Source organism: Sinohyriopsis cumingii, chromosome 12 (genome assembly GCF_028554795.1).
Source record: "Sinohyriopsis cumingii isolate HCF-2022 chromosome 12, ASM2855479v2, whole genome shotgun sequence".
Lineage (NCBI taxonomy): Eukaryota > Metazoa > Mollusca > Bivalvia > Unionida > Unionidae > Sinohyriopsis > Sinohyriopsis cumingii.
The window spans coordinates 89,626,413-89,653,715 of record NC_142972.1 but is presented as its reverse complement, the minus strand read 5'-3'; the positions used below and the strand labels follow the sequence as shown (position 1 = coordinate 89,653,715).

The 27,303-nt window shown below is 38.0% G+C and overlaps 2 protein-coding genes across 5 annotated transcripts in view; both read left to right on the top strand.

Moving 5' to 3' along the window:
• Positions 1-27,303, top strand: part of LOC149786943 (uncharacterized) — a 170,433-nt gene that overhangs the window by 69,410 nt on the left and 73,720 nt on the right. For 3 of the 4 annotated variants that reach the window (XM_089977476.1, XM_089977475.1, XM_089977478.1), the window contains 5 exons: positions 9,483-9,596; positions 9,750-9,863; positions 10,017-10,130; positions 10,284-10,397; positions 10,551-10,664. In XM_089977476.1, the coding sequence (XP_089833602.1) occupies positions 9,483-9,596; positions 9,750-9,863; positions 10,017-10,130; positions 10,284-10,397; positions 10,551-10,664 (570 nt within the window). The remainder of the gene's footprint in view (positions 1-9,482; positions 9,597-9,749; positions 9,864-10,016; positions 10,131-10,283; positions 10,398-10,550; positions 10,665-27,303) is intronic. The other variant, XM_089977477.1, reaches the window with a different exon arrangement.
• On the top strand, positions 19,785-22,428 carry LOC149786944 (uncharacterized). The gene is made up of 2 exons (XM_089978303.1): positions 19,785-20,563; positions 20,952-22,428. Exons 1-2 carry the CDS (start codon positions 20,331-20,333, stop codon positions 21,166-21,168), a joined length of 450 nt encoding a protein of 149 aa, XP_089834429.1. The 5' UTR covers positions 19,785-20,330; the 3' UTR covers positions 21,169-22,428.

Genomic DNA, 27,303 nt, shown 5'->3' with positions numbered 1-27,303 from the left:
TTGCTAATGACTTGGTATTGTCATCACAGATGTGAATTATCTTTACAGCTGATGACTAATTATTGATATCCCAGATATCAATTGTCTTTGTAGATGATGACTGGGTATTGTCATCCCAGATGTGACTTGCCTTTATAGCTGATGACTAGGTATTGACATCCTAGATGTGAATTGTCTTTGTAGCTGATGACTTGGTATTGTCATCCCAGATGTGAATTGTCTTTGCAGCTGATGACTAGGTATTATTGTCCTAGATGTGATTGTCTTTACTGCTGATGACCTGATATTGTCATCCCAGATGTGAATTGTCTCTACTGCTGATTACTAGGCATTGGCATCCCAGATATGAATTGTCTTTGTAGCTGATGACTAGGTATTGACATCACAGATGTGAATTATCTTTAGTGCTGATGACTAGATATTGACATCCCGTATGTGAATTGTCTTTACTGCTGATGACTAGGTATTGACATCCCAGATGTGAATTGTCTTTGTAGCTGATGACTGGGTATTGTCATCCCAGATGTGAATTGTCTTTACTGCTGATGACTAGGTATTGTCATCCCAGATGTGAATTGTCTTTACTGCTGGGGCCGCGAGTGGCCGAGTGGTCTAAAGCGCTTACCGTTTCGGATCACTGCCATCTCACCTCTGTCTGCATGGGTTCAAATCCAAGGCTCGGCTAGCATGGGTACGTGGGAAAGCCTGCCAGTAGCTTCTCGTGGGTCAGTGGTTTTTCCCTGGGTTTTCCAGGGTTCTTCCTCCACCAGTTATACTGGCCGCCAGCCTGTCTTGTGCTGAAAAATGGCGTTAAACCCTAGAACAACAAGAAAAATCTTTACTGCTGATGACTTGGTATTGTCATCCCAGATGTGAATTGTCTTTGCGGCTGATGACATGGTATTGTCATCCCAGATGTGAATTGTCTTTACTGCTGATGACTTAGTATTGTCATCCCAGATGTGACTTGCCTTTGTAACTGATGGCTTGATATTGTCATCCCAGATGTAAATTGTCTTCGTTTACTGTGAGATGTAAACAGCATGATCCATGTTATGATTTGACTTTACAACTGATGACTAGGTATTGTCATCACAGATGTGAATTGTCTTTACTGCTGATGACTAGGTAATAGCCGAGCTAGGTCCTGATAATACTACATTAGAGTATGGCACCAGGGATGAGTATGCTTCTTATCAGCTGACTAAGGAGGGGGAGAATGGAGTAAACTCAAACACTTGATTTATTTTCAACCATAACACAAGATGTTTCATTTATTAAGAAACATTGAATAAAGTCAGTTCATAGCTATGACAGTCTTGTTTTTTTACTAAGCCAAAATACTATCATTGTTTGGAGGTACAGTATGGTATATGATAATTTCATGCAAAGTCAGGGTACACATTAGCACTATACTATTAGTTCATTATATTATTTTTTCTAATGAGTGAAAATGATATTAGAGCTACCATCTGTGGATTTAGTTGCAACTAAGTTTACTACAGAAGAGAGAAAGTATGACTTGATTGTAATTGTGAAATGTAAAAATCTGCAAGGAAAACACTTGCTTGACTTTGCACTTCAACTATAGCATAATACTTATTTGAAGTGAACTGATATTGATGGAAGTAAATTGGCTGTCAAGTCGGTGAGGAAAACACAATGACTTAGACAACTAATACATTATAAAATAGAGACATAACTTACATTTTATAGATTGCTAGAATAATCAAGTATTGTTGAATTGAATTTAGAATGTCAAGTCAGTGAGGAAAACACTCACAATGACTTAGACATTTTATTTCCCTAAGACCTATGTTGGACCTATAATTTATGAAAAAGGAATTATATATTTGTAATGTAGAGAAACTTCTCTGTATGTCTTTAGCTTCATAAAACTAATTAAATAAGGAAAATAAATAAAGAAATCAATAAAAGTATTGGCGTGTGAGGACAACACTCACTTGACCATATAACTGAATTTCAAATAACGAATGATAAAACAATATCTAGTTGTTTGTAAAATAAATTAGAAATGACTAGAATGTGTATAATTTGGAAGAGAGAAAGAAATTAAAAATAATTTAAAGAAATAAATAACTTCAATAAAAATTGATTTGTACTTAAATAAACTTTAACAAAAATTTACTGTCCAAAATATTGCCTAAAGTTACATAACTCTGTAATAAACTAAACAAAATAAAAATAAAAAAAAAAAAAAAAATAAAACTCAATAACTGTGATGTACCTAGTTTGATGGCTGCTAGCTGACTGAATTCCCTCAAGCAGCCCACAAAGCCTTATATACTCCTGACAAAACCCACAACCAACAAAGCCCACAAATCCAACAAAACCCACAAAACCCATAGTTCTAGGAAAACCCACAAAACCCACAATTTTTGTTGGAATATTCAAACCAGCATGAGCTAGTATTGCATATGTATATTTAGTTAATTTTCACAATGATTATTTATAGAAATTACCAGCTGGATATTTTACACATTGCTACATTGCGATTGAATTGCCCTTAGTAAAAAGAGAAAAAGAAAAAATCAGTTTTGTATTTCGCGGCACATACCGTCTTAGTCTGTCGCTCATAGCAATGGTTCGGAAACCGTGTTATGTACTCTTACAATATCATCGAGGTAGACCGCATGACAGTGTAGTCAACATGTATATGTACCAAAGAAATGAAGAAGAGGAAAAACAAACTTAAATGCGATGACGTATACAAATGAAACATCAGGGACTATAAACACATTGAGTATGTACTGTACAGTCGTAAGTGGTTAACTAGAAATAGTCATTAACCGAATTATCAAGGATGCCAGCCGCCGGCATGATACTCCCTATTTTCGCTATCACAAAAACATGTAGACTATACCAGCTAACTAGTAATCGACAAGTAAACAAAACAAAGGATCCTAGAAAATAGTAATGTCAACTCATTTGAGTAATTCACTGCTAATGCACTGATTTATAATTTAAAAAATAAAATCTAGACCAAATTGGGCGGCTTGTATGAATAGTATTTACCGTATATACGCATGCATACCTCACTCCGTAAATGCAGGTTATTACAGTATTGTCATCCCAGATGTGAATTGTCTTTACTGCTGATGACTAAGTATTGACATCCCAGATGTGAATTGTCTTTACTGCTGATGACTAAGTATTGACATCCCAGATGTGAATTGTGTTTGTGGCTGATGACTGATTATTGTCATCCCAAATGTGAATTGTCTTTGTAGCTGCTGAGTAGGTATTGTCATCCCAGATGTGAATTGTCTTTACTGCTGATGACTAAGTATTGTCATCCCAGATGTGAATTGTCTTTACTGCTGATGACTAAGTATTGACATCCCAGATGTGAATTGTCTTTGTGGCTGATGACTGATTATTGTCATCCCAAATGTGAATTGTCTTTGTAGCTGTTGAGTAGGTATTGTCATCCCAGATGTGAATTGTCTTTACTGCTGATGACTAAGTATTGACATCCCATATGTGAATTGTCTTTACTGCTGATGACTAAGTATTGACATCCCAGATGTGAATTGTCTTTGTGGCTGATGACTGATTATTGTCATCCCAAATGTGAATTGTCTTTGTAGCTGCTGAGTAGGTATTGACATCCAAGATGTGAATTGTCTTTACTGCTGATGACTTGGTATTGTCATCCCAGGTGTGAATTGTCTTTACTGCTGATGACTAGGTATTGACATCCCAGATGTGAATTGTCTTTACAGTTGATAACTAGGTATTGACATCCCAGATGCAACAACAAATTTTCATTTACCAGTCCATTATATTAGTCTCTTAGGAAGACATTATTTTAGTAAATAATTTCAATTAATAGTTTACATTTGGTTAGTTGATGGCTGCAAAGTAATGTTGAAAAGTGACAGGAAATCTCTAACTAACATCATACCAGTACATGTAATACACCTTCAATAAATTAAATCACACAAACGATATAAAGGATGGATATAAGAAGAAAAAGACATAAAAGTCCTAATAAGAATATAATTGGTTTCCTCTCATAGCAGTAATGCATATGCCTAGGAGAGACAGAAAGTTGAAGAAAATTAATACTGGTAATAACTGCATTAAGAATTTGACTCCTGAAACTAATTGTCTGGATATTTTTTGTTTGTTCTTCTACAGCACAACAAGATAAGGAGATTAATTGGTGTCAAGACAATTGGATTAAAGGGTCCTGCTCAAGGACACCTTGACTGATCTAATCTACAGTGCCACCACAACTCCTGTCAGCTTTTATGGCTGGATTACATAAGATAGCATTTTCCAAACTTTGTTGATCATCTATTCTTCTTGCATGGTTCCAATAATAAGTAATAGCAATAACCATAACAACAAAATAATTATAAGGACAATTTAAAAAAGATAAGATACAACTTTCACAACAGCTAAACCACCATTCAAGTGCCTTTTTGGAGAATAATGTCTTATATTCTGAGGTGTATTTGTGGGTGGATACCAAGTTTCTTTCTTAAAGATACTTATTATCCTACCTTGATTATGTTCATATTTTTAATGCTTATATATCATCATCATTGGCGACTCAGTCTCGAAAGACCATGCAAATAGCACCCTTGCTTATATGTATATATGGATCGTCATATTAACAGGTGGTTTTTATTAGAAGACTTCTTATGATGTCTAGTTGTTCCTAAATGAAAGTGGCACTCATCTGGTTTTTAATATGGCTGCCAGAAGCTGTCTTCAGAATATTGTTATTGCAATTATTATTAAACAGAAAGTCACATTGATGTGAGGTTTTCCCTATAAAACTTGTTATGCAGTGACGTGAGACCTAAACAAAAACGATACTGATCTGATGTCCAGTATGGATGTTACACATTGGCTGTGTTGAGAATCATATTATCACTGCTCCTCTTGAATTCATGGCTGTATCATGAGATTTTCGCTGAAATACTTGTGATGTCTGGTTGGTTATGAATGAAAATAGTGATGACATGTCATTTAATACTGATCTTGAAAATATTGGTATTACCATTCCTTCCAAAATTAAAGTCATATTGACATGGGGTTTTCACCAAAAGACTTACTGTGATATCTAGTTGGTCTGAAATGAAAAAAAAGTGCTGATCTGATTCCAATACAGTCAGCACAACTGCCGTCCTAAAAATCCTTTTGAACTGAAAGTCAATTTGACATAAAATTTTCAAAACTTCTTGTGAGGTCTAGTTAGTTCTGAACATATCGGGTGATAATCGGATATTTAATATGGCTGTTACAGGGAGTCATAGGTCATATCATCACAGAGGTTTCATTAAAATACTTCTCATGTTTTGTTCATCCTAAATTAAAAAGATGTGATCTGACATTTGGTATGTGGCAGCTTTAAGTAATAAACTTGTTGCTCGTGCGTGAACACATCACCCGTCATACATCCAGTATGGCTGGCATCACAACTCTCGTGAAAGTCTTGTTGCTATTCTGTATATTGATGGATCTCATTCTTTCCATGATATATGTAAGATTTATTGCTCCGCGTGACTTCCAGATGGATCTAGTAATTGATATTTTTATGTGTGATAACTATGCATGACAGTTTTCAGAAGACTGCTGTTAAACTTTGTGCATATTATATTCATCAGAAGAAGTTATGCATAAATGTCAGCCTGTAATGTTCAGAAGAATTATGCACTGTTTTGACTATTGACTTGTATTCATAGCGTATTTGGTGGAATCTAGATTGAGGTGAGTATTGTTTTGAGAATAAAGTGCTCATCATTTCTCAACTTATTTTTTATTTTTAGAAACAGATGGGTACATTTGGTTATTATAGAGTTGACAATGTCAAGCCCTATGTTTCTGGTGACAGCAATTCTGGTGTAAGAAACCCATTCCAGTATGATTCACAATCCCAAATGGCAATTGTCTTTTCACTTGTATTTTTTATCTGGTGTTATTCTATATTGGTCATAGTTCATGGATAGATCCTGCATTAATGCCCATGTTCATAGATGCATAAACATGAACACCTACTACCTCTGTTGAAACCAAATTTGATGTGTGACTGTGTATACAAATATATATACAAATCTAGCCACCCAACTGAAGTTGATGCTAATATCCAAGGTGTAGAGAGGTGCATTTCGGATGTGAAATCATGGATGACATGTAACAAGCTGCAGATGAATGATGTTAAAACTGAGGCCATTCTGATCACAACACAAAGACTTTCTCATTCACATCCTTTACCTCAAACAATAAATATCAGCAGCACCAACATTAAATTCATACAATCAGTACGAAATCCAGAAGTTACTCTGGACAGTACTCTCACATTGCACCAACATGTCATGAACGTATGCAAGGCTGCATATCTTGAGCTGAGACGCATCAGCTCCATTCGCAAATATCTTTCAGTTGATGCCACTAAAACCCTTGTGTGTTCATTAGTACTTTCAAGACTGGACTATTGTAACTCAGTTCTGTCTGGTTCATCTCAATATCTGCTCCAGAAACTTCAAAAAGTTCAAAACACAGCTGCTTGGATCATACTTAGAATCTCACGATCAGAGCACGCCTCCCCGCTGCTCTGTACCCATCACTGGCTATCCATTCAATCCAGAATCAAACACAAAATTTGTTCTCTGTGCTACATTTCACTGTCAGACTCTAGTCCAACATACCTATCCGACCTCACCCATGTGTAGACACCAGCAAGATACTTATGCTCCTCTTCTGACAATCGTATATTCATTATTCCCACTATGAAAACAAAGTCATATGGACAGCGTTCTTTTGCATACCAGGGCCCATCAAGGTGGAATGAATTGCCTACTGAACTTAGACACAAAGACACAGTGATCCCATTCAAGAGTGCTCTCAAAACTCACTTATTTCGACTGCAAGAACAAACTTAAAGACCTAATAATGTTTCCTACCTTAAATATTCTCAGCATTTTTTTTTTATGTTTCCTAATTTCATGGTGTTTGTTTTTGTAATCATATCATTATATATGTTTTTATCTTATATGTGTTGTCTAATGTTGTAAAGCACTTAGAGCTTCTAAAGATTAGGCGCTATACAAAGTCCTCATTATTATTATTATTATTGTTATACAACGTTGGCAGTATAGATGTGCATAAGTTTCTTTTTGCTTTTGTGACCATTAATGGACCCCTCACACAAGTCCCTGTCTGCGGCAGGAAAGCAGCCTCATGAAAGATATGGTCTTCCCAGAGACGGGTTTATTTAATCATTGCCATATAAAGTGTGAATAGTTTAGCTTTAAAAAAATTAAATAGTGTTATTTAGGAATGACAAACATCATTAGCCACCCCACCCCCCAAAAATTTGTGCATTTTCAGTTGGCCATCACTGTTTCTCGATGCTGACCCTATAACCTTTTTCCCCCCATAGTAAAACAAAGTCACAAAAAACATCACATTATATATATATATATATATATATATATATATATATATATATATATATATAGTCAAAAAGATCTGCCATCCCACATGTTAATACCAGTACATTAGAATAGCGACATTTGTGTTTTGGCTTATGGAATCAATATGATCAAACTTGCATCAATGTCATGTGAAGTAATTATGACACTGAGGAGTAGACTTGATGTAGAACCACGCTGACAGTAAAATCTGGGTTTACAGTTCTTAGCAGTAAGCTATTGCTGTCCTGCCTATCAGTGGTAAAAATAAGTACAGTAAAAACAGTACTGTAAATTTCATTAACAACTTATTTCTTTTACTCCCATGCTGAACAGAGTATTATTGAAACTACATAGGCCAAATAAGTGATGATATGTGCAGAGAGGTCTTACATTTCTCGTATGGCTACATTTTTGATATTTTTTCTTTGAAACCAAATGTCACAAAAGGATTTATATTCATTTCCTAATTCTTTACATTTTGCAAGTTTGATGCTCTGTGTTAGTATAAACCTCATGTTTCTATTACATCAAATTCTGCAGTTTCAATCATCTTTCAATTCTCTATTTCATGATATAATGTCAAGGTCAGTCACTATAACATGCAGTCAGTGCCAAAGTCAGTCACATTTTTTTCATTCTGACATGATAATGTGATTAATGACCAGGTTGTAATGCTGCCTTAAATTATTAAATGGATTATCATTCCAAACAAGAAATGTCATGATAGTTGATGGTTTGGTAATGTCAGTTTTTTAATATTCAGAATGGTATGCTAATTATTATCATTCATCAGATTCTGACAGCTTGGTATTGTCAGTTTTCTTCATTGTAAATGGCATGATGTTTATTGTCATTTATCCAAGAAGCTGTATCTAAATTGAGATACCAGTGCCTCATTCAGGGCATCTTAGATAGGTGGTGTGTTTTGCAAATATTGTACTGAAGCTTTTTATCGTTTGCTAATCAGATGTGGAAATAACATTGATACAGGGAAATGCCATTATAGTCATTAGAAATTTTTTAGTAAATTGTTTAGGTTTGGTTGGTTTATAGTTTTACAGTAAAACAATACATGTAGGATATTTAGCCCCAATGTAATTTGACTGAAATAGGTCATGAATGTTTCTTTTAAAACAACTGTTATTGGGAGGAGTAAGGTGCAATGTATTCTCATCACTACAATCAATTTACTCAACACGGGACTCGTATCCATTACACTATATAACACTCTTACTAAAGTACCACAAGCATCAAACGCAAGCTTAATACTAAAACTCCACAAAAAGACAAGTTGTACTGGTCAGGACAAGAAGACAAGTTGTACCTGGTCAGGACAAAAAGACAAGTTGTACCTGGTCAGGACAAGAAAAGCAAGTTGTACCTGGTCAGGACAAGAAGACACTCAAGAAGACAAGGCTTACCCAGTCAGGACAAGAAGACAAATTAACCTAGACAGGAGAAAAAGAAAAGTTGTACCTGGTCAGGACAAGAAGACAGGTGTTTTTTTCCGAGACCTGAAAGTGCCTTGCCCAGAGACTCATAATGGTAGCCGGCCATGACTCATCTGGTCTACAGAACTGAATCTGTTCATGTCAGTGTATATGGCATGATTACTCAACATACATAGGATTTCTCAAACTTAACATCTCGTAAATCCTCTTTAAAAGTTCCAAAATTTACAGTAATATTAATAATAATAAAAAATACAAACAACATCAATTCACAATAAGATAAGGCACTCATTTCATACTTGTAGGGGATAGATTTGAAAGTTAGTGCTTATTATGGTTTGTAATGCATTGTAATCATACCCTATATTTTGGATGAGTATAGACTGGTCTCCATCTTTGCTATTTTATTGGGATCTGGTGACGTAGTGTATATTTATATATAACAAACTGCTCACTATTCAAAATGATTCTTACAGGTAGGGTATATTTACATGAACAAATTGCTCAGTGAACAAATTGAGCAATGAATTGCTCAGTGAACAAATTGCTCACCATTCCACTAGTTCTGTTCTATTTTTAGAACCAGATGAATACATTTGGTCATTATGGAAGCAACGCTGTCATCCCTACTGCACCAGTTAGTAACCTCCCTGGTCCAATGCATCCCACCCAGTATGGTCAGCAAGCTCAAATGGTAAGTTTCTTCACAATTTTATTTTTGTATCTTGTCTATGTTCTATCAATGAGTCCTGGGCTGTTGCCCATGTCTATAGAAATGTAAGCACATGATTTTGTCATGTACATCCAGAAACTGCTCACCATTCCACTAGTTTTATTCTATTTTTAGAACCGGATGAATACATTTGGTCATTATGGAAGCAACGTTGTCATCCCTACTACACCAGTTAGTAACCTCCCTGGTCCAATGCATCCCACCCAGTATGGTCAGCAAGCTCAAATGGTAAGTTTCTTCACAATTTTATTTTTGTATCTTGGCTATGTTCTATCAATGAGTCCTGGGCTGTTGCCCATTTCTATAGAAAAGTAAGCACATGATTTTTTCATGTACATCCAGAAATTGCTCACCATTCCACTAGTTCTGTTCTATTTTTAGAACCGGATGAATACATTTGGTCATTATGGAAGCAACATTGTCATCCCTACTGCACCAGTTAGTAACCTCCCTGGTCCAATGCATCCCACCCAGTATGGTCAGCAAGCTCAGATGGTAAGTTTCTTCACAATTTTATTTTTGTATCTTGGCTATGTTCTATCAATGAGTCCTGGACTGTTGCCCATGTCTATAGAAATGTAAGCACATGATTTTGTCATGTACATCCAGAAATTGCTCACCATTCCACTAGTTCTGTTCTATTTTTAGAACCGGATGAATACATTTGGTCATTATGGAAGCAACGTTGTCATCCCTACTACACCAGTTAGTAACCTCCCTGGTCCAATGCATCCCACCCAGTATGGTCAGCAAGCTCAAATGGTAAGTTTCTTCACAATTTTATTTTTGTATCTTGGCTATGTTCTATCAGTGAGTCCTGGGCTGTTGCCCATATCTATAGAAATGTAAGCACATGATTTTGTCACGTACATCCAGAAATTGCTCACCATTCCACTAGTTCTGTTCTATTTTTAGGTCCGGATGAATACATTTTGTCATTATGGAAGCAACGTTGTCATCCCTACTACACCAGTTAGTAACCTCCCTGGTCCAATGCATCCCACCCAGTATGGTCAGCAAGCTCAGATGGTAAGTTTCTTCACAATTTTATTTTTGTATCTTGGCTATGTTCTATCAATGAGTCCTGGGCTGTTGCCCATGTCTATAGAAATGTAAGCACATAATTTTATCATGTACATCCGGACATTGTTGTTTTCCACAAGTCAATTTAGAATAGTGCCCAACCTTTGCTATTTGTTTCTGTCTGTCTGTGTTTATCATACATTGTACTGAAGCTTTTATCCTTATCTCAGGAGATGCAGAAAGGAAATTAATCATGTTATTACTGTGGATCACTGTATTAAGTATTTGACTCCAGCAAATTGTTTCATGTTTTTGTTTGTAGTTTTGTATTACAGCAATGCAGTTAAGATATTTAGCTCAATGGCAATTGGAGTAGAGTGGCTCATAAAATTTTATTTGAAGCATCATTTATTTGGAGGAATGTGTTGCAATTGCTACTCATCTTATCGTCATCAGCATAGATTCTTATCAGTTACACTGCTTACACTCATAAGAAAATATCAAAGGCACCCAATGCCAACTTGATATTAAAACACCATGGGCACCCATTGCAAGCTTGATATTAAAACACCACATACACTCATTGCAATGCAAGCTTAATATTAAAACACCACAGACAAAGCAGGATAATATGCCTAATGCAAAGTGATTGGGCAAGTACTCTCGGAGAAGCAGAATTTATTTTTAAAAAATACCTAAATATTTGCTTTTCTCATGTCTGTTGTAGTTCTTTCAATATCACTGGTCAACAGTGAAGTCATTACTGACTTGAAAAGGCCGTAATCTGTAGTATTTTGGTGTGCCGAACACGAATATAACCGTGAAAAATTTGTATTGGCTCTCGTTTTGAAGATATTCATATACCTCATTTTCTATGTTTCACTGTGTAAATTTCTCCAGTAGGACTGCAGCAACATCCGGAATAATGATGTAACATTGCATAATACCATCATGCTCACATCATCCACAGTTGATTGCATCATTTTCTGATGCAATGCAATACTAATGCCATGCGGCTGCTGAAGTAAGTTGACGTCAGCAGTGTACTATACATGTGTAGGCCTATTATACTAATGCCAGGCGGCTGCTGAAGCTGACGTAAGCAGTGTACTATATAAAGCCCAATCAGATAGGTTCAGCATTTAAAATATTTTAGACGTTGTGCGAGACAGTTCAAGCTACTGTTACATAAAACTTATTATTTTATCCATTTACGTACAATAAAGAACAGTAATGCCTCGAAAGTGTGTTAATACCGCGGACAATTTTTGCTATATTTGTGGGGAAGTGACATTTGCCAACCAGAAGAAAAGTATCAATTCTCAAGTGAAGAAGGCATATCATCTTTACTTCGGATGCAAGGTTGGTGACCAAGACAAGCCTTGGGCTCCGCATATATGCTGTGCTACATGTACAACACAGCTTTCACAGTGGTTGAATTGCAAAAGGTCATCAATGCCGTTTGCAGTCCCAATGGTGTGGAGAGAGCCAAGCAACCACCTAAATGACTGTTACTTCTGCTTGGTTCCTCCTCTTTCCGGCGGAATAACGAAGCGAAAGAAGTCGAGAATAGTCTACCCAAACATTCCGTCTGCATTGAGACCAGTTCCACATGGTGAGGGACTTCCTATTCCAGAACCTCCAGCAGAATATTCTCTTGATTCATCTGACGAAGACAAAGGTGAGTCGACCTGTTCTTCTCCTGGTCCATCAGCATGCAGTGATCCAGATTTTCACTGTGGTGCATCATCAACCCCACACAGAATAACACAGGAAGAACTAAATGACCTGATTCGTGATTTGGACTTATCAAAGAACAAGGCAGAATTGCTAGGATCAAGACTCCAACAATGGAATCTTCTAGAAGAAGATGTCACAATTACTGCATATCGAAAGCGCCACCAGCAATTGGAGCCTTTCTTCAGAAAGGAAAGTAATCTGATATTCTGTTCCGATATTGAGGGCCTCATGAATGCTTTAAAAATCACTCATGACCCACAAGAATGGAGACTATTTGTGGACTCTTCGAAACTGAGTCTCAAGGCTGTGCTTTTGCACAATGGAAACATTCTTCCACCTATTCCAGTAGCGTATGCTGTCCACATGAAAGAGACATACGATAACTTAAGGCAGCTACTGAATTCCATTGAGTATAACAAGTACAGCTGGCACCTCTGTGGTGATTTGAAGGTAGTTGCCCTTTTAATGGGACTGCAGCAAGGATATACAAAATACATGTGTTTCTTATGCGAGTGGGATAGCCGAGCAAGGGAAATGCACTACATGAGGAAGGAATGGACTCACAGGCAGAATGTAGCCATTGGAGAGAAGAATATCCAACACCCAGCTCTGGTTGAGGCTCAGAAAATCTTGCTACCACCCCTTCACATCAAACTAGGTTTGATGAAGAACTTCGTGAAAGCCATTGACCGGACTTTGCCAGCATTCCGATACCTGCATGAAAAATTCCCTCGACTCAGCGAAGCAAAGATTAAAGAGGGAGTTTTTGTGGGTCCTCAGATTCGAGAGCTTTTCAAAGATGACCGGTTCAACAACTTGCTGGAAGGTGACGCGAAACAAGCATGGAATGCTTTTCGCCTAGTTTCTACAAACTTCCTCGGAAATGTTAGGGCAGAAAACTATAAGGAACTAGTAGAAGACATGTTGATGAAGTATAAGAAACTTGGCTGCAATATGTCTCTAAAGATTCACTTCCTTCATTCCCATTTGGATTTCTTTCCTAGCAACTGTGGTATTGTTAGTGATGAACACGGCGAACGTTTTCATCAAGATATCGCAACAATGGAACAAAGATACCAGGGAAAATGGTCCACTACAATGCTGGCTGACTACTGCTGGACACTCCTCAGAGATGCTCCCGAACAGCTGTACAAGAGACAGGCGAAGAAATCTAAGATGTAGTCAATGACTTGATTTTTTATAGGTAGGCTATTACAGTTGACCTTTTACTATTGGAATGCATTTCGTTATGTAAACATTAATTTCTTGCAGATTACAAAAAAACTAGAGCCAATTTTGCAATTTGACTGTCATATTCGTGTTCAGCACATAAAAATTGATAAGAATTGACTAATTTTATTTCAGTAACATGACTTTTGTAAAAATTTGTTGTCCAGTGTATACTGTAATAATTATCATATGAAAGGTAGGGATATCGCACTCACTGCTGAGAAGAGCTTAATAACGAAAACAAAAAATACATTGATTTAGAGCAAAGTTGCATTCATAGCTAACAGAAGTGAAACATAATTGCACATGTTCTGACAGTTCTTCCATGCATGGGTTCTCATTTACATAATGCATGATCTTTTGTGACTTCCAATCACTGGGTTACAGAGTAGTAATTAAAGTTCTAGAAAGCATAACTCTCATGGTTGTTGCATAAAAATACAAACACAAAATTATTCCTCGTTCAGTAAATATAATGATGATGATGATGACGTTAAGTTCATTCTCAGGTTGTGAAGAAAAGAGAATATTAATAACAGATTTGTTGACAGGGGCTCAATATAAATGTATGATAGTCTCAGATGGATGCAGGTATGTGTGAGAGAGAGCATTATTAAGATTTTGCATTTTTACTTTAATTTATACTGAACTATATTGCATTATTTATTCATTTTTTTCTATCACCAATGGTCACAAAAGGTCATCCCAGATACATGTAGGTTCACACTTAATCTTTGAAGATAGATGGTTATATGCAAACTAACAACCTAGTACAACAGAAGCCATGGACATGGTGTGCTTCCTTAGTCACTGACTGTGCAATATCCAAACTGGTAATATAAAACCACAACATCAGCTGTAAGTTCTGCATGTTTGTTTTATTGGCCATTGTATTGACAATAAACAACATAGTTACTCAGGGTTGATGATGTTCATCCATCATTGTCAATGAGGACCATTTAATGTCATCAATTCACTGGGGGTGGGTCCGGAGATTGCTGATCAGTCCGATCCGAGCCCGGAAGAATCTGTTGGAGTGGGGACATGGATATGCAGGTTGCCGACCGGGAGTTCTGGAACTGCTATTCCTGGATTTGCGCAGATCACGTTTTTCAACTGCATCCACCAGTCTTTTCTGCTCAAAGGCTTTGACTTGACTGCGCCAAGCAGGTCTGTTGGCAGCGACACTCTCCCAGCTATCAGGATCAGTGCATAGGTTCTTCAGCGAAGTGTTGATGGTGTCCTTGTACCTCCTTTTTTGACCACCATGAGATCTTTTGCCTTGTTGTAGCTCTCCATAAAAGACCTTCTTAGGTAGGTGTTTTACCGGCATGCGGACGACATGGCCAACCCATTGGAGTTGTGCCTTGCACAGCATGGTGTGGATGCTTGTCATGCCTGCCTTAGTGAGCACCTCTGTGTTTGGTACCTTGTCCTGCCATCTGATTTTCAGTAGTTTCCTCAGGGAGCTGATATGGAAGTGGTTCAGTTCTTTAACATGGTGGCTATACACAGTCCATTTCTCGCAAGAATAGAGGAGGGTGGGGAGAACAACTGCGCATAGACTTTGAGTTTGGTGGCAAGCTTGATGCCTCTCTTATCCCAGACATTTGAGCGGAGTCTACCAAATGCTATGCTGGCTTTGGCAATCCTAGTGTTGACCTCATCATCTATGTGGACTGCTTGTGAGAGGGTGATGCCAAGGTATGTGAACCTGTCTACATTTTTGAGCTTATGGCCATTGACAGTGATGGATGGTTCCAGGTAATCTTCTCCAGGAGCTGGCTGATGCAGAACCTCGGCCTTGCTGGTAGAGATGGGGAGTCCGAAGTTGTGAAAAAAGGTCCATACTATGTTGCATGCCTGCCTCCATGCTGGAGTTGAGGGCACAGTCATCTGCAAACAGCAGGTCATGAATGTTCTCAATTTGGACTTTAGTTTTGGCTTGGAGCCTCCACAGGTTGAACAACTTCCCATCCAGACGGTATTGGAGACCTATTCCAACATTGCTGCCCTTGAAATCATCCATCAACATTGCGGAGAACATGAGCCTGAAGAGAGTGGGGGCTAAGACGCATCCTTGTTTCACACCATTCATAACTGCAAAGGGTTTGGAATAGTTACCCTGGTCCTGGACTCTGGCAAGCATGCCATCATGAAACTGTCTCACCATTTCAATGAAGACTTCTGGACATCCAAATCTGGCCATGATCTACCAAGGGCCTTCCCGGCTGACACTGTCGAATGCCTTAGTCAGGTCCACAAAGGTGGTGTATAGCTGGACATTTTGTTCAAGACATTTTTCTTGCATCTGCCTGGCAGAAAAGATCATGTCGATGGTGCCTCTCTCCTTTCTGAAGCCACACTGGCTTTCTGGCAGTAGGCCATGATTAAGGTGTTCTGTGAGTCTGTTTAGCAGTAGCCTGGCGAGGACCTTGCCAGTGATGCAGAGTAGAGAGATTCCTCTTTGGTTGTCGCAGGATTGGTGATTGCCTTTGCATTTGTAAAGGTGGATGATGGATGCATCTTTGAATTCCTGGGGTATGCGTTTCATCTTCCATATGCCACAGAACATCACTGTTAGTCTTCCCACTAACGAAGGCCCACCAGACTTGTATATCTCAGTTGGGATGGAGTCTGCTGCTGGAGCATTTCCACTAGACAGGAGCTCAATGTCCTTATGAGTTTCCAGCACTGTTGGAGGGTCAGCCAACCTATCGTTGATCTTCACCTGTGGTAGATGGTTGATCGCTTCATCACTGATGGAAGAGGGTCTGTTGATGATACTGTCAAAGTGTTCCGCCCAGCAATCCAGTATTTTCTCCTTCTTGGTTATGAGAGTGCTGCCATCGGAGCTCGAGAGTGGGGCTGTGCCTAATGTTACTGGGCCATAAACATCACAAAGAGCACTATATAAATTCTTCATGTCGTGTCTATGGGCAAAGGACTGTATATCATCAGTGTTTTGGCTCAGCCATGTGTCCTGCATCTCACGTAGTTTCTTCTGCACAGTTTGGCGGACTCTGCTAAAGGTATCTTTCTTTGCAGCGGACTTGGGGTCGATGTTGTATGCACGATGGAGACGATGCTTCTGTTCCAGCAGGGACTGTATTTCTTCACAGTTCTCATCAAACCAGTCTTGGTGCTTTCGCACAGTGACGCCAAGAGCTTCAGATGCAGTGGAGTACACCAGTTGTTTGAAGGCCATCCAGCATTTTTCTATGTTGTTCGTATTGCGTCTGTGGTTTCTAGCTGGCTTGTCAGAGCTTCAGACAGAGCTTGCTCATTGTTGCAGACATTCAGCCTGGAGACATTGAGTTGTTTTGGGACTTTAATTCCCTGTAGGCATATGGGAGGTTGAATTTTAATATTCATCTTGGAAATCAGTCGCCTGTGGTCTGTCCAGAAGTCAGCACCACACATAGCCTGTCCAGCAGTCAGCACCACACATAGCCTTGGTCACATGGACATCCTGCCTGTCATTCCTACGAACTAAGATGTAGTCAATCTGATGCCAATGCTTAGACCATGGGTGCATCCAAGTTGTTTTATTGCAGTTAGGCAGATGGAAGAGAGTGTTTGTGACCAGGAGATCAAATGTTGCGCACATTCTCAAAAGCAGATGTCCATTACTGTTGCAGTTGCCTATTCCATGTCTAATAATTACTCCTTTCCATGAGAAACAGTCTGCGCCAACTCTGGCGTTAAGATCACCAAGAATGATCAGCTTGTCTGACTTTGGTACCGAAGCGATCAGAGTTTCCAGATCCTGGTAGAACTTGTCTTTGGCTTCCTCCGAGTAGGTCATGGTTGGTGCATAAGCACTAATGAGTGTGGCTTGCTTTTTTCCATGTAAAGGTAGCTTCAGCATTAAAAGCCGGTCATTAATTCCCTTTGGCAAGATGGAGAGCTTATTCACCAAACTTGACTTGACAGCGAATCCAACTCCAGACTCCTGACATTTATCGGTGCCATGTCCACTCCAGAAAAAGGTGTAACCAGCTCCAACTTCAGTCAGGTGTCCCTTGTCAGCCAAGCGAGTTTCACTTAGGGGTACTATCTCTATCATGTAGCGAGCAAGTTCTCTCACAATCAGGGCAGTTCTTCTCTCTGGTCTGTTCTCTGGTCTGTCAGCCTCTGCATGATCCAATAGAGTGCGTATGTTCCCCGAACCAAGAGTGAGTGGAATCTTTTGGGTTTTCTTTGTGTTTTGACTGCAAGAATGGGATTCCCTCCAGCCGTGGTAAGCTGGTCGGGGTAGATGAAGCAGGCTTTTTTTAGGGCACCTTTTCTAGCCCCTTCCTTAGGCTATGGAGGTAAGCAGCGCTATCCGGAATAGGTCTGCCTAGTCGCTCAGACGGCTGCCGACATCCATTTCTGCTTCAGATCAATGTAATACGACCATATGGCCCGAGCCGCCTGTGTCCACGTCCACCACTACAGCTGCCAGTGCATCCACACCTGCTGCGTCGCAGCTCACCCATTGCTGCAGGACTTGGGCACGGGTGATGACATAAATGACTTGTGCGTGAATTGGATTAAAGTGAGGAAGAGTTGCGCTGCATCAGCCTTACTCTCTTGTCCAGGCTTCACTTTGTCCAGTTGCAAGACATAGTCAAGATGGCTGGAATGGAGACTAGATGCAGTGGATGACCAAGGCGTCCTATGTGTCTTGCCATGCTCTTAGCGCTCCACATCACTTTGCTGGGTCCGCCTTTCTGCCTACTTAGGGTTAAGCGAATAATGAATAGTGTTTTTTTTTTTTTTTACATTAACATTTTGGTTCAATAAGACTGTGTAAACAATGGCAATGTCATTGTGTGATTCTTAAAAGAGTAATAAGTTAATACATGCTATGGTTATCATCATGTCATATTTTTAGCAGATGAAAGTCGATGCATATTATTGTTATCTATGTGTCATATTTTTACTAGATGGATATGAAAGTTAATGAATATTATTGCTATCATCAGAAGATATGCATCTTGATTATACAGTATAGTTTGGAAGAGTAATGCTTTTAACTATACATTGACTTATATCCTCGTATGGTTAGTATTAAGATGCTGGTGAGGAAGGATATACTTGTCTGAATGAACTGCACACCATTCAACTATTCCTTTCATTTCTACAACCTGATGGTTTTGTATGATAATTATGGAGATTACATGGTCATGCCTACTTTTCCTGTAAATAACAGACTTGGTCTAATAAATCCCATCCAGTATGATGTTGAAGCACAAATGTTAAGTTCATCCTAACTTTTATTTTTGTATCTTAGATATGTTCTGTGTATGGGTCCTAAGGTGTTATCCTGGTCCATCCATACTTGTGTATACACAGGGTTTGCATGGCGTTTAAAGGTCTTTTAAATCTTGTAAAAATTAACCTAGATTTGTAAAAGTGTGCAAATTATGGGAATGTCATTTATAAATTAAAAAAATATAAAAAAAATAATAAATAACTTATTGGCGACATACCAGCCACAAGTGGAGATGGCTAATGAGCACAGTGTGACTGGAAGTTTTGTCTCCCTTTCATCTGAGCTTTCTGTTTAAAAGTTTTCATTGTGTGCAACAAGATGCCGAGTGCTTCGATGATCAATGGATGTAAAATTCTGAATATAGTAAATGGCTCAGGAAGGATCCAGGCTATAAACAAAAGGCATTTGGCACACTGTACAAGAGGAATCTTGATGTTTCAAGCCTGTGAGAAGCAGCTGTAGCACCTGGTAAGTGAATTCATGATCTCTTGACTGCTGATATTACTTCTATTTTTAGTCTCTATCAGATATGCCCTGATCAAGGAACGCAACTGTATAGGTTCAAATCTAACAAAGCTTGTTAGAATAAAATTGTAACTGGTGAGACAAATTTCTTTACAATGTACATATATAAAAAGTTGTTTTTTAGCAAAATGCTCGCCAGTCCCGCGTCTGAGGAGAATGAACAACTTCTCTTGTTCATACTGTTGTCTGAGCCCAGAAAGGGCAAATGTATTTAAACATTTTTTTATATCTCTATTATTATTATTATTATTATTATTAAAAACTTAAATATAAAACTGGCTGTTATGACCATATGTTTTCTGTCTAATTTTATTTATTAATGTTTCACCTATAAAATTTTGCTAAAATACTAGGGTCATGTGGTTCAATATCTAGCAGGTAACCATGAGTAAATCTCCATATTATGGACTTAGAATAGTGTGACAGCTTAACCTACAGCATCGGTATCATTGTCGAAGTTGACATCAAGTGATCTCAGCAGACATGTAACAAAACATGATGTTCGGAAAGCAGAGGTGATCTGGGCAATTAAGTGCATTAACAGTCACTACAGCATGAATTCACGTTCAGACATTAGTCAGATATTTAAAGCTATGTTTATAGACAGTAAGATTGCTTCTTCCTTCACTAGTGCAGATAAGTAAACAACTTATTTGTGTACCTTTGGACAATATACCTATTTTGCTAATGAGCTGAGGAAGAATATCTGTTCCAAGCCATGCTCATTACTCTTTAATGAAAGTATTAATGCTGACCTTCAGGAAAAATAAATGGATGTATATACCCGAATATGGGATTCAGATTGATTCAAGATATTTTATTACAACTCCCTCTTCCTTGGCCATGCAAAAGAGATTGCACAGCTTAGTCCAGTTGTCACAACTCTGGGCCACATACACGTTATTCAGATGTAAATGAATGGACCCAATGTTAACTTGAAGGTGCAAAGATTATTGCAAGATGAAGTTGGAAAATCAGTGAGAGGGATGAAATTGTTGCAGACTGTGGTTGTTCAGCTGCCTCATGGCACATATAAACTTTTTATGTCTGCAGTCTATCACCTATTTCACAACTCTCCTGCCATAAGGGAAGAGTTTATGGCTGTTTGTGAGGCACCAGCATTCCTACTTAAGTTTTGCTCTCACAGGTAATTACTTAAAAAATTATGTTATTCTCAAAATTAAACTGGCATAAATTTGAACACCATGACAGATTGGCATATTAGCATAAGGCAGTATTTTAATGTTCAGTGTTAAATATGATATATGTCCTCAGTATTTGTAATTTTAAATCAGAAGAAAGAATGCAAAGGTTACAAACTGACATTGGTAAAATTTAAACATTGCAGAACACCTTTTCCTAAGACACAAATTGAATAATGTCTTACCCTGGTGCCATTCTGTGGTCTCCCTAATGTGTTACAACTGAAACAAACCTGTATTTTTGTTAACAGCAAAGTACATGACCATAATAGTCAATACCAGCACCATTGTGAATGTACATTTTCATTTATTAGAAACTTATTTATATTACAGATGGCTGGAGAATGTTGAGCCAGCAGAAAGGGTCATCCAACTTCTTCCATACTTGGAGACTTTTTGTTTTGCCAGCAAGAAAAAGTATATACCATTCTGCAGATCCTTCAGATATGTGATGAAGATGATTGGGGATCCATTAATAAAAGCCAAACTGCAGTTTTTTTGTCATGATTGTACAGGAGATCAAACCGTTCTTTACACTTTACCAAACTGACCAACCAATGATTCCATTTTTGGCAAAAGACATTACCAAAATGGTTAAAAATCTCCTGTCAAGATTCGTGGAAGAATCTATCTTGAAACCAGCAACATCAGTGGTAGGAATATGTAGCACTGACTATGCAGACCAAAGCAAACAAGTCGATCGGGGCAGAGTGGATATCGGATTTGCTGCATGTCCTATATTTTTGTGCACTAAAAAAAAGTGGATATCTGACAGAGACAGATACATATTCAGGACATAGTGCAGAGACTTTCTTATATCCATGCTGAAGATTCTTGAGAAGTTGTCTAGCCTTTCCTTTAACAAGGAGTCTTCAGTGGATGGATGCAAGACACATGGCCAGAAATCCTGGCGATGAAAAGGAAAACTGCAGTTTAAAAAAGTGCCTTGAGAAGACAATTTAAGAATACTCTGTCCATCCTCTCAGATTCAGATAGGATTAACAAAGAGACTGGGGACAGGCTTACAAAACATTTTGAAGAATTCTATGAGTCTTTTCCAAATGATAGAGCGTTTAAGGATTTTGATCCAATTACAAACCGGATTGACCAGATCTATTACAAGAGAACGCATGATGAGAAAGAGTATGCTGATCTGTGGGATTTGATGAAGCAGCTTTTACTGATATCCCATGGCCAAGCAACAGTAGAGCGAGGATTCAGTTTGAACAAACAGACAACTGCTGAAAATTTGCAGAAGGAAGGCTTGAGGGCCTGCCTGTCCTCTTGTGACCAAGATGATACTTGCTTACGCATCCACTGCCAGAAATAAATACAAGCAGCACCTGGAAGAAATTCAAAAAAAAAAAACAACGGAGCAGAAAGACAGTCTCTAAAGAGGAAGGCAGAAGACAGAGACTTAGAGGAGCGACAAGCAGAAACATTGCAGACTTGAATCTGACATTGCAACTATGGAGAGATATGCAGACGAAAAGGCTTTTGATGGAGAAAAATATGGAATATAGTCATCTTCGATTGTTGGCAGAATCAAATGTGCTGATGTGAGGTATCAAGGACAAGATGATTGCCATGTTGGAGCTGGACCAGCTCATTGAAGAGAAAGAAAAATGATTGAGACTCAGTGACATCAACTATACAAAATTTTTAGACCTGCCTTTTTCGCCCAAGAACTTTTGATTTTTATTCTGTTTAAGTAATCATATTTGTTGTTGACTTAAAAGTGATTCTGTGATTGATCCTGATGTTACTGATTTTTTTCCAGAACTTGACTAGTGAATAATGATGTTTCCTGCAGCCAACTTGTCATAAATCTAAATACAAATATTAAAATTATATTATTGTTGCATATGTGCATTTTTTCTTTGTCCATTGCATGTCAATTTGAAAATTCACTGAATTACTCTACAATTCTCCCTTAATTGAATATTGAATGTTTATGAAAGGTTTTTAAAATTATGTTAAAGGTTTTTAAAAGTTTCTAAAATGATTTAAATTTCATAGTAAAAGTCTTGTATAAAACTTGATACATCCATCATGGTACATCACAAAAATAGTATGTTTTGGACAAGTTAATTATTTCTTCTGGCAAATTTGACTTTACACCTTTCATCCTTGTACAAATTGTTACTTGTAATTTGTTGCATAAGTTGCTTGTATTCTTGATTTAGTTGCACTGTTATGATCTGAATTAGTAACATTCCTGAGAAATACAATACTAAAACCAATGAGAGATCTTTTGCTTATTGGAACTGACTGCTTTTGTAAATTACCTTTGCAGCTGGTGGCTTTGAAATATCAATTTTCTTCGGTAAAAATGATATTGATATGCTTATGATTGCCAGTCAGAGTAATGAATAATGTCATTCAGAAGAGTTATTTTCCATTTCAGTTGTGTCTGAACACAGTGCAAGACATATCTTATTGCAACTTATCGTTTCAGTACCGTGTAACTTAATATGGTCATGGTCTACAGACATGCAGAGTGGAGAGAATGTTGGCACACCTATGTCACTTGTATGTACTTTGGAGGAAATTTCTTTAGATATTGTTCATTTCTGGAACATGTATAAGATCTAAGCACTATTTCTCTCATGTACTGAAAAATTTGATCTGAATTAGTCTAAAATACGCAGTATTTTATAGTTATTGAAATAGGGCTAGACAATACCAGTTTTTTTAAACTTACCAGATCTTTGATGTGGTACCTTAATCGAACGGAGCTGGTGGGTCAAGGAAGATCGCGCCTTCTACCGTTTAAGTCGGGACAAGACAATATATCAGCTCAGACTGTCTCATCCTCAATCAAGTAAATTATTTGCTCAACATTCAGGGAAATAACCTCGGCTCAAGTCAACTTAGTACGCATCTCGGATCATGAAGTTAGGGCACTTTCCTCAAGCCTAGCATTTGACTGGAACTGTTTTTTAACCAACATCATTCAGGTTGTGGGATGGAGATTGGAGTCCACATTCTCTAGCTTTTATCTTCGAGGTCTGTCATCCCAAAGGGCCTAATTCGATCTGGTAGGACCTATATCCGCAGCTCAACAGGTCACACCCCCGGGTCAATCAGCAGCTTTTTAAGATATGGCTTAACGACTTCTGCTGGATTTGTTGGGGGTTGGTGTTTTTTCTTTCTTTTTGATGCCATGCCCTGTCAGATGGAGTCCCCTCCAGCTGGGTTACCTAGAAGATGTCTCTCATATCTTAGGGGACCAGATATTTATCTCAGGTGTAAGGAGATGTAACTCCCTCCACCTCTTACCTGTTCTCCTAAGGTATTAAGATTTTATAATGTATTCGAAGAATAAACTAATTGTTCGTAGTAAAATATGTTTCTTGGAAAATATTTACCCAATTAAAATACACATACACCCTCTTAGCCTCACTCTCGTAATAACTTGGATATCCATACACGTTGCCGCTAAGTCTTGTATGTAAGGGGAGATTGCTCTGCCCATCGAGGACAGAGCTCCCTTTAGCTAAAAGCAGTATCTGGGCAGGCTGGATATGTGAGGTAGTGGTAGTTCTCCTAAGGAATTATGATATTTTCAAAGAAACATATTTTACTAGGAAATATTGGTTTCTTATTTGAAATAAATCTATCTTGTGATGAATGTCACACAAAAAAATCCCAATCGGAAAGAACAATCTAGCCCCATAAATTTTAAATGACCATCATTCCCTTGCAGTACTTGTGTACCTAGTTAAAACTGAACAAGTAGATATATTTAGATATTTATCCTTGTGACTGGGCCATAACATGAGTGTAATTGAGAATTCGCTCATTTTTATTGTTGTGTTTTGTCTGTTGTTTGTTATACAGAATTTAATTCACTAAGCCTTGGAGGATTTTTTTTTTCATGAACAGTAAAATAAGTTTAGGTTGTTCAAGAAAATATCAATACAGTGTGCCTCAGGTCAAGTTGATGTGTAAGTTGGTTCAGATTTCTCTAAAGAAAGTAAAAGTGTAAATGTATTGCAAAATAAGTCGATCAACCATTTCTGTATGACAAGACATTTTTCTTTTTTTATAGACATTAAGATCATTTGATTCTTGAAATGGTATCTGATCATAAATCATGTATGAATTTTTGGTCTTTCTATGGATGGTCATCTTCCTTCGACTATTCTGATTTCTAGCAGCAAAACTTCAGTTGTTATTGACTGAACCATAATTTGACATACATGTATACGTGCAACACGCCAGGTCATTCATGTAATAGGATAGAAACACGCCTTTCCCAAGATGAAATCGACATCTTCTGGTGCCAACATTTTATAACAGTGTTTACAATGGTCACTGCATTGATTTCTGCTAAATATCTGCTGAAGCCTAGTCTTTACTAGAGAGAGATCCTTTAAGTTTCAAAGGGGGGAGGGTAAATGCTTGTTCGGATTTGTGGTATAAAAAAGAACACTATGCCATTCCTTGTAACACGGCCATTACTGCTTAAGGACTAAACATGTGGTTCACATTTAAGTGTAAATTCAATGTTGTTTTTTTGTTGTTGTTGTTTGCATTTTTTAAACACAAGCTACTGCTGTGTGGAATTCAATTGTCAATATTTCAACAGTAGGATAAATTTTACACTGCTCAAGAGAATGTGTGTGTGTGTAATTTGGATATTTAATATAGCATTAACAATTTTTCATATCGCTAAGATGTCTGCATTGTGACGGTTTTAAGTGGTCTAGCACTGGGGCATCATGCCACAGACATGTAACATGATGTCCCCCCCAGTGGCATTATCCTGACACGAGGCTGACCGGTCCTAACACTAACTTAATGCTGAATGCCAATTGAGGCAGCTGTTAGTACCATTTATATAAGCCTTTGATATGTCTCGGTGGGGGTTCGAACCCACAACCTCCCGCATCCAAGGCGGATGCTCTAACCACTAGACCACTGGAGTGGTTATTCAAGAGAAGCTCAACCAGATGGGTCCCTCATCAAGTCAGCGCATCACAAAAAATACAGATCTTTTGAAATGTATTTCTATTGTCTATATATATGATTGAGATAAAAATCACTGATTGGTGAATGGTATTTAGTTGTTAATCACTCATGGTGCATCGGTCTTTTCATTATTAGTCTTCTTTGATTGGCTGTATATGTCAATCAATTATGTTGATCAGCTGCTTCATCGTGGATATGCCATCGTTGTGCTAGCCAAATCACGGTGGTGATTTGTTAGTATTTTATTGTCCTGTTGCAGAAGTGAAAGTGGAGAGGATTATGTCCCCTACCGTATAGCGTGGGGTTCTGAAAATTACACATGAACTGTACTGTATATAAATTGAGTCTGTGCAGACTCTAACAGCATCATTTGGAAAATAACTAATCATCGAAAACAAGTTTATTGATGCATTTTGCATATGCAAGCATCGAGGATCTGAGATGAGTAAATTGGGGCAAAGAACCATCGTAACAGCTGATGATGGTACCGATTGTGGTTCCATTTGGTTAGTTTACCTGCTCCCTGGTAACAAATACAGCTTTTGCTGCTGTATCTGCTTGGTCCATAATTAACTGTGTACAGCGGCACTTGTTATCAGATGAGGCACTATGGGTGAATATGCCAATAATTTTTCAGAATGTATCGTTTGCATCACTACTCGTTGAGTTTGGCAGCCAGACTTGTTTTTGTAGCCTTGTGAAATTATTGCCTCATTCACTGTCAACTGTGTCAATATCCCAGCATCAGGCATATGTTTGGTAAACTCAGATGTTTCATTCATGGCAAATGCAGTTTGTCAGACAATTTATTGAAACTCTGGTCATTTCATGTGTTGGATGACCAAATTGTGAGAAATTTGGCTCACATTCACCAACTCCAAGAAAACTAGCACCTGACGAGTCACAATATCAACAGAAATTACATCATCAGGATTGTATTTTGTGTTTGAAAGGTCACCGTGTTCTAATTCAATACACAAGCATCGTCCATCCTCAGTAATGTCCCTTGGTCTTGGATGCCATGAATTTCTTTGCAGGGTGATATGAGCAGCCACATACAAGATTGTAAAACAATTATTTATGAACTCATCAATGTCGATTTCTAAATTGACATTGGTGTATTTTAGCACTACTTGTTTCATCATATCATAGAGAAATTCTTCGTGATAAAGAGTGCCCAACGATAGCACAGATTGATGAAATCGGAATCAGCTGATGAATCCACCATCCGATCCAAGATCACTCTGAAAGTCAGATTGAGATTGGATTGTTTTACTAATATTATAAATTTTCATCAAAAATATTACCGAGCTAAAATCTGGTAGTTTTCTTCGGCTGAAATTTTGTTACACTTGCCATCCATGCATGTACCTTGTGGTCATCTATTACTACAAGGGTGACTTTACTATGATAGTTATCGGAATTGAATAAGACCGCGTTAGTTATTATTTTTTACTTATCGGCTACTCTGTCAAATTCAAACCTTGTAGTGGTTGTGACCACCGCTGGCTTAATCATAGCTAATAATCCAACCTCATCTCTCATAATTTCTAACAATTTTATCTGATTTTGCAACTTTTCTTGGGCAATATTTGACTTAGGAAAGGTTAGTCTAACACTGGTGAGATTATTTTACTGTTCTTGCAATTGTTTTGCTACAGTCCATCCACCCCTTATCTAATTAAGGCAAGTTTTTCTCTAATTGAAC

Coding starts and splice junctions, on each gene's coding strand:
- LOC149786944 (XM_089978303.1), top strand. CDS start 20,331: ATGAATGGACCCAATGTTAACTTGAAGGTGCAAAGATTATTGCAAGAT. Junction 20,564..20,951: donor CTTAAGTTTTGCTCTCACAG/GTAATTACTTAA, acceptor TTTATATTACAG/ATGGCTGGAGAATGTTGAGC.